At 31.3% G+C, this 8,777-nt stretch overlaps 1 protein-coding gene across 1 annotated transcript; it reads right to left on the minus strand.

Moving 5' to 3' along the window:
- Nucleotides 1-5,406: 5,406 nt before the first annotated feature.
- On the minus strand, nucleotides 5,407-7,713 carry LOC111409330 (UDP-glycosyltransferase 90A1-like). The gene is made up of 2 exons (XM_023039375.1): nucleotides 6,377-7,713; nucleotides 5,407-6,063 (listed from the first exon to the last, which is right to left on the minus strand). The coding sequence occupies exons 1-2, from the start codon at nucleotides 7,682-7,684 to the stop codon at nucleotides 5,959-5,961; spliced, it is 1,413 nt and encodes a 470-aa protein (XP_022895143.1). The 5' UTR covers nucleotides 7,685-7,713; the 3' UTR covers nucleotides 5,407-5,958.
- Between the last annotated feature and the right edge of the window lie 1,064 nt (nucleotides 7,714-8,777).

The raw sequence follows: 8,777 nt of genomic DNA on the forward strand, positions 1-8,777 counted from the left end.
TATTTTTTTAACTAAAATCATAATTAAGGATATTGTAAAATAATGAGATAATTATTGATGATTATTTAGTGTTATCATAATACATAAATAAGTTTTATCCAGTCTAGAAAATCTATTTTATTTCAATTATAACTTTTATTTTGGACATATAAATATAGGGTATTGGTTCTTGATAATACACACAAGTCTACTGATTTTTCTATATTTTCTTTCTTTCTTTTAGTTTTATAACACGTTATTAGCACAATAATCCCAATACATGAAACTTGCCCCGTCAAATGAATTCTTTTTTCTGATTCTCTCATATATATATATATATATTGAAAATTGTGAAAAAAGGGGGGGATTGAAAGTGGGTGAATTGACTGCCACGTACGTATATTGTATTCAAGTTTCGTGGGTAGACTTTTGCTCCCAAATTATCCAATTTACAGAGGGATTTTTCAGAAATAAAAGAAAAGTATTTGAAGTATAGGATGTTGAAATATAGCGCCTTTAATCATCGCGGAACCATCCAGCTAAGTTCAATGCAATAGGCAAATCAAAAATTCATATTTGTGCAACAGGCAATTGATTCCATAATTTTTGTTCCATAATTAAAAAATAAATAAATAAAAATATGACGATTATTTTTTCATTAAAAAATTGCATGTGATGTATTTAATTATTTGTTTCTTGTTTATCATTCGATTAATTATGAAGTTCATATTTTTTTTAAATACATATTATAGTTTATAATTTTAGTTTCTAAAGCCTCTTTATTACAAATAATTTGTTGGTGCTCCTGAAGTAGTACAACACTGTTAATATTCTAAATGAAGATAATTGCTTCTAAAGAAGCACTAATCTCGAAATATTTATATTCTATTAGAAAGCACGTTCTTGAAAAGTTCGTATTTTTAAATAATAATTCGTTGTTGATCCCGAAGAGTACAACACTATTAATATTCCAGAAAATATATTATTTAATCCCAAAGAGCAAGAATTATAATTTTCAATATTTCAGAAAAATGTTGATGTGTTGTTCATGAAAAGCATAAATTACAATTTTTTAATTTTCGAATGAAGATATTGATTTATTACTTTTGAAGAAGCAATAATAAAATATAAAGTTTGATTAATTGCTATTGAAGAAGCAATAGTAAAATACGAAGTACTCCCGAAGAAGTACAATTCTACAAATATTAATATTTGTCTAGAAAACATACTCATGAAAAGTTAATATTTTTAAACAATAATTTATTGGTACTCATGATATTGCACAATATTATTAATATTCTAGAAGGAATATTATTGCTCCTGAAGTTGCACACTATTATTGACAGATATTTTAGTTAGACTTTACTTTTTCCCGAAGAGCATAATTAAATACGATCTAACATAAATTATGTTTTTATTCTTGAAAAGTAAATTTTTATACAATTTATTATTTTGAATAATAACATGTTATTGTTTCTAGAGAGCATAACACCACGATTCCAATATTTTAAATGAATATTGATATTGCTCTTAAAGAAGCGATAATAAAATACAACATGCTCTTGAAATAACACATATTTTGAAGAATATATCATGTATAATTTATGAATTTGTTTTTATCCCTAAAGGAAAACATACGACTTAAGTCATGTGAACATTGATCATTATATAATTATATAATATTTAATCATATTCTTTAAAATTAAGTAACTGTATTATATCTTATACGGAACCAAAAGTTCAATTCAATTTTATTGTTTGGCATGACCAGTTGGACAATCACTGGACCAACAATGATGCCGAAAAAAATTCAAATGGATAATCATTAAAGAACCAAAAGATTTTTCAATCCAATGAAATTCTATATGATGTTTGTTCTCTTTCGTGAAATTATTTTATTGATCATCAATAGTTAAAACAGGGACTGAATTCCCTATATTTCAAAAAATTAATCATGATGATAAAAGGGCCCTCATATCTTTCACGTTGATCATCTAAATATTATTTGTATTTAATAGATTTGATACATATACTAGATGATTGTATAGTGTTTGCAACCTAAAGTTTGCAAAGTTACTACTCAAATTTTAAATTATGAACATAATTTTCAAATTATACAATAAAAAATTGAGTCTTGCTAATGCTAGTGGGCATAAATCTCAACATTTTAATGAGTGTTTGTTGGGATGTTGATAAATTGTTTGTTAAAAGCTTCCAATTAATTTAATTGAGAACAAAGTATATTCCTATTTTTATTTCATCATGTCAAAATCATAGTTCTCCCGTTATAATTAGTTTACGGTGAGAGCCTAGTTTTTTTCATCTAATTATTTTCACAGTGCAGCGTAAAATTAAACCACCATAATGCACTAAGATGGAAAGTAAAGAATGTTGAAAATAAATACGGAGTTTTAACCATTTTCTCAAATGGGTGATATTTGATAGCACAATTTGCTTATTCTCAATTTAATTGAATGATTCTCTTAGTATTAGAGGGAGGAATTAAGAAGTTGAAAATAATGTATAAATGTATCATCATCTAAATTCTCATAAAAGATCACTCGAATAAGAAGTTAGAAATATAATTTATTTAGATGCATTTATTGATCAAAGAAAAAAACAATATTTCACGCACAAATTTTAAATGTTCCAATACAAATTGATATCCTAAGAGGGTAATTTGATAACATTATATTTGACATATTTGTGTTATGCTTGAAGCATGGAAGCATTCGATTCTAATAAAAAAAAAAAATTCAAATGAAGATGAAGCAATTAGCAAAGATGGTCCCAATGAAGAAGGCATATACTTTTGATGAGTATTTAGACATAACAAATTATAAAATTTCAGAAGAGGTTCGTTACCTGATATGTTGAAAGTTGAGACATCTCAATAAATTTTGTCATTATGGAAAAAGAAATATAATCGAAAAGAAGAATTGTCGACAATATTTTTGCAGGTGATGTACTATATTATATTATGAATATCAAGGATATCGAAATCAATTTTGTCATAAATCAAAATAATGATTGGCAAAATAAAATGGATGTGTTCCTAGTAAAATTGAACTTACTAGAAAAACCTGAAATTTCTGGATCTATAATCCGAACACGAAAAGGTGTATATTTATGCAAAATGAAAATGAAAAAGTAAAGTCCTAATATGAAATATACAACTTTTTACATAATAAATGTCGTGAAGATTTATATAAATAGATAAGTTATCATGTGGTGGATGTAATTACAAGTCTCTATTTCATTAAAGTGACAATGCATGAAATTTGATATACATATTAAGAATTTGATTATAGCCAATGCATCTGGCGTGGCTACTAATGTTACCTTGAAAGATTTAATATGCTTGAAGCATAATTCAAGTGATATTATCATGAGGGGGAGTAAATATACATTGTACTCTTTTTTCTTGACCAAGGTTTTGTCTCATTGGATTCTCCTGACAAGGTTTTTAATGAAACGACTTTTATAGCGTATTCAAATGAATTATGTACTCTTTTTCATTCATTAGGATTTTTATCACATGGTTTTTCCTAATAAGGTTTTATTGAGGCATATTTTTTGTATAATGATATCCTTAACCTACAAGGCATTTACCCTCAAGAAGTATACTCTTATGTGAAACGCTCGACGAGATCACCAAGAACTATTTTCAAATCATCATGTTATCACAGTTATTAAAGGATGATAAATATCTCTTATGAAGAAGGTGTTATTTGAAGACTATGAAAGATAACATGAGACATGCTTCATCTGAAGTTGTAATTTTGAAGATATTGATGTACGAGACATGAATAGCTTGATACAAGAGTTGAAATCCGGGGGAGGGGGGTATTTGTACTCTTTTTCTTTCGATCAAGTTTTGTCTTATTGGATTTTATTGACAAGATTTTAAAGAGAAAGCAATTTATTATTCCAAATTATTTGTACTCTTTTTTTATTTGTTGGCATTTTTGTCCCATCAGATTTTATTTTATTTTTTATTTTTTGTCAAACATGTTTCAATGAGATAGTTATTATACAAATAATCATCAAAGGGGAAGAGTTGTAAAATAATGAGATAATTATTGATGATTATTTAATGTCATCATGATACATAGATAAGTTTTATCTAATCTAGAAGATCTATTTCATTTCAATTGTAACTCTTATTTTGGATTCTATAAATATAGGGTATTAGTTCTTAATAATATGCACAAATCTATTGATTTCTCTATATTTTCTTTCTTTCTATTTAGTTTTATAACAAAGAACAAGATATTCTGATTAATGGAATGTTATAAATAAGAATGTGATGTAGAAAGAAAATAATTATACACGTGTGATAATACATAAAAGTTAATTTAATGCAATTAAAATATGGTGTGAATATAACTATCAAACGTATAATAATTAATCCTTTAGTTATTTTTTAATTTATTTAAAGAGGGAGGCTTCTAATTTGAAATCCAAATTTTCAGACTTAACATAAAACTTGAATGTCACAAATATAATTTTATAAAAGATAAGTCCCCCTTTGCCCAATTGGAATCTCTTTATATATAAAATAATGGAAATACACAAATATATATAAGTCACATAAAGGATCTTCGAGTGATTGGATTACACACATGTTGAGAGAAAATTCAGAAAAAATTATGTCCTTTTGCTGGATGAAGCTTCCAACATGTTTCTAGCCGAGTTTTAGGATTTTGCCCATTTTGTTGCTTAATGGAGTTTTAGTCATCGACGTAGTTTTCATTCAATTGTACCTCGATGATTGAGGTACGAATGTTCAACGATACTTGGGCATGCCATGGGGCCTAAGTGGAGAATAATTATTTCAGTACGTAACCGACACCTCTTTAGAAAGGAATTTCCATGTGAAACCTTGACCCTAAAGCGTGAAGGACCTTCTCATGTGTCACGTTCTTGATATTGATGGGTTAAATATCTCATTTAATGACTCACCAGCTTCTTGTGTGGATACATTCTGCTAGGCGTGGATGAATTATTGCACCAAGTAATTGAGTCAATAAAGCGTGCTTATCAATAATTAATTGAAGTATCAAATCGGTTTGACCACGACTCACTCTCTTAGCTCCCATTAGGCCCCATTTTTTTGAAATGAAAATATGTGAAATAGTATTTTTTTTTTTTTTAAGAAAATGAGTAATTGAAATAGAAGGAAAGTTTTTCGATTTACGTATAATATTATTTTATGGAAGATTGTACGGTTGAAAATAGGAGAGAGAAAAATAAAATGCAATGTAATGGAATGAAATGAAATGAAAATTAATGAGGATCAAACGGGGGCTAAATTACATTTCATTTTTCTCTTCTATTTTCAATCACACAATTTTTCATAAAATAATATTATGCGTATATCAAGAACTTTTCACTCTTTTTCAACCACTCATTTTTCAAAAAGACATTATTCTTGCTATTTTCATTTCAAAAAATGAGGTCAAATAGGGACCTAAACAACTTAAAGAACTAATCGAGCAGATCATTTGACTACAAATAAGAAATCCTTCCACATTGCCGGTTTAGGCTCCATTGTTTCAGCCTCTTGACAGTTCGATGTCCTCAAAATTTGTGGGCACAAGTCAAAATAAAAGCAAACTGATTATTTGTAGACCATATGAATTAAGGATTATTCCTACGTACGAGGAAAGTTTTACAGATTTCCTACACAGCAGCACATCATTCTTTTTTTTTTTTTTTTTGGTCGATGATTTTTTTCCATGTGTTATTATTTACGAAACCATTCTATGAAAGAAATCTGTACGTTTAGCATAATGCAAAAACATACTTCTTAAAGCAACTTTATAATTAGTCCAAACATGCCACAACTTCTTTACTCCCATTACTCTCCACTGGTATAATTTTGCAGCAAGGTGACTACTTGCACTCAAACTATGAACAAAATTAAATTACTCGATTATTTATGAAAACAAAATTTTATTTAAAAGTAACTTCTATTTATTTTTCTGGCTGATTTTGCAAATAAATCTCTTTAATGAGTTGGTTTAGTGTATGCCAAGACGAGCCTCCCTCCATCATGGAGTTCCTTGCTGCCTCGGCCACTTGCCAGGGCCGGTCCTGGGCTGAGGCATTTGAGGCCTTAGCCTCAGGCCCAAAACCCTTAGGGGGCCCAATTTTGCTTCAATTTTTTTTTTTTTTTTTTTTTTTTTTTTTTTTTTTTTTTTGGGATAGTTTTGGATTTCGGATGTTATTTTAATTTTGTATTGTTTTCGTAAACTTGTAATGCTCAAATTTTTGCGTACATAATTGAAAATGTTACTAGATTTTTACGTAAATTTTTACGTTGATTTCGTCCGGAGGCCCAATTTACGGACCTCGCCTCGGGCCTCCATTATCACAGGACCGGCCCTGCCACTTGCTTCACCTTCTTCCTCACCTCTTCTCCTTTTTCTCCTTCCATAAGTTCTTTCACTTTATTCTTGAAGCTCTCCGCCTGCACAAATTTGTTACCCGACCCATTAACTGTTTCGACCCGTAACCCGATTTTAATCTCTTCCACAACCATTTTTGCATTCAGGGGTTGCTCCGCCATCATTGGCCATGCCAGTATCGGAACTTCTGCGCTTATGCTCTCCAAAACCGAGTTCCAGCCGCAATGACTCAGAAATCCCTGCACGATTTCGTGTTCAAGAATCCGTTTCTGATCAACCCATTCTTTTACTATGATTCCTCTTTCCTTTATCCTGTCTTCAAATTCGTCACCTAATTCTCTTCCACTCTTTCTCACCACCCACAAGAAGCTCACTTTCGATTCTTCCAGGCCACGAGCGATTTCTGTTAATTGTGTTGATGATATTTCTGCTTGGGACCCGAATGCAACGTACAGAACTGGTTTTTTCTTTGCCAGTTTTTGATCCAGCCATTTAATCCATCTACATTCCTGGTGCAATACCGGCTCCATTTTTGGTGGTCGGGCCATGCACAAGGGCCCGACACAGAATGCTTTTGCTTTAGACTCACGGTTCCAGTACTCTACGTACAGTGGCTCGAGCTCGTAGAAACTGTTCACCAGTAGGCCATAGCTTTTGGAGAGGGCTATGCCCATCTCCATTATGAAGTCGAATAGAGGACCTGACGGGTGCCGTTGATTAAACGGGTAGTCAAAGTCATTCCTGGTGAGCTTAATCCATGGAAAGCTGCTGAGAGTGAAAGGTTCGTCGGCGGACTCGTGTAATGACAGTAATCCATTAATAACTGCATCTCTGTTAATTGAATTGACGTAGTTGCTCATACCATCGAATCCCAGCTGTTGAACGCCAAATTTTATGGCGGATTCCACCGTCCAATGGAGGAACAGATCTGATACGATACAGGTGACGTGAGGAATTTTTTGCAGCGCGCCTTCAAAATAGGGCTGCATGAGTTTCGTGGCTCTGGCAAAGGAGAAGAAGAGAGACATGGACGGGAGTTTGTCCGTGCTCTCAATTCCAGGAGGTATTCCGGGAATGTTTCCCGGAAATGGAAGGTCTATGATGGTAATATCATCGCCGGAGAGAGATTGAACGATGTACGGACGATTTTCCGGGGTTGTGAAGAGGGTTAAAGCGCAGCCGCGACAGAGGAGGAGGCGAGCAAGTTGGAGGAGGGGGATAGTATGCCCTTTGGACATGAATGGAAACAGAACCACGTGTGGTTTGGGATTGTAAGAAGAAAGAAGAGACATTTTCTTTGGTTTGTGTGAAGGAAATTCTTATACGCTTATGGTTATATAGCCCCGTTTTGCGAAAATTAAAATGGGTTTTGCCATTTAGAGTCACTATAGCAGGTCTTGTCAAAGGACAGCCACCTCGGCCTGTTGACAGGGCCTGTCATTTGGCACTATCATTATAGCAGATTCCAATTAAAATAGATATTTTAATTTATGTCAAAGTATAAAAGTTTATTTTCATCATATATTTCATAAAATTTACAACTTTTCAATTATATATTTCATCAATTTTTATAAAAATTTATTGAAAATCTAATTTTAATAATTTCGTTTGCAAATGGGGTGTGGTCTTTTCATGAGTTGGAAATAGACTAAGGCCCCCTTTGGAAGGAATTTTGAGAATTGATTTTTGACCGTTAAAAGAAAAGTGGGGTCCACCTGTGAAAGAAGAAGTCAAAAATTACGGTTGATATAGTGAATAACAGTAAAAAAATCAATTTTTTGGGGTGAGGCTCTAATTAGCACCGACCAAAATGATTTTAAGAAAATTTTCTATATATAGGGGGGTGTTTGATTGTCATTTTTATGTAAAAATACATTTTAAAATAGTAACTTGATGAGAAGTTTGTGGTTGAAAAATAAGAATTTTTTTTAATTTACGTATAATATTTTAATAAAGAATGTGTGGTTGAAAAGAAGAGAAAGAAAAATACATTTAAAAAAAATGTATATCAAACAGGGGCATAATTTAACTACCTATCTTTAATTAATTTGTGAAGCATGCTACAGGTACAGTTGCTTTGACGTCAATTATGACAGCTCTCTCACACTAGGAGGTGGAGCTCGATATTATTTTAATCATGAGTCCCACTTTTTGTGACAGGGCTGTATAAGTCACTTAGCATTTTTCTTTAAACAATGATTAATAATAGATGAGTCAGCTATAATTTTTAGGTAATTTAATGACAGTTACATATACCTATTAACTTATTGCAACATTTTAAGGTTGTAATCTTAATCACCATAAAATTTTCCACAAGACTTTTTTTTTTTAGTTTTACCGATATTTAAAAGCCGGCCTTACCTTAAAAATGTGAAAAGTCAAGGT

Source organism: Olea europaea, chromosome 14 (genome assembly GCF_002742605.1).
Source record: "Olea europaea var. sylvestris chromosome 14, O_europaea_v1, whole genome shotgun sequence".
NCBI classification, from domain to species: Eukaryota; Viridiplantae; Streptophyta; class Magnoliopsida; order Lamiales; family Oleaceae; genus Olea; species Olea europaea.

Excerpts from the sequence above, each read along its gene's own strand:
- LOC111409330 (XM_023039375.1), bottom strand. The coding sequence starts at position 7,684 with ATGTCTCTTCTTTCTTCTTACAATCCCAAACCACACGTGGTTCTGTTT. Across the intron at positions 6,064-6,376 it reads TGAGGAAGAAGGTGAAGCAA|GTGGCCGAGGCAGCAAGGAA; the intron begins GTGGCAGGGCCG and ends CGGCCCTGGCAA.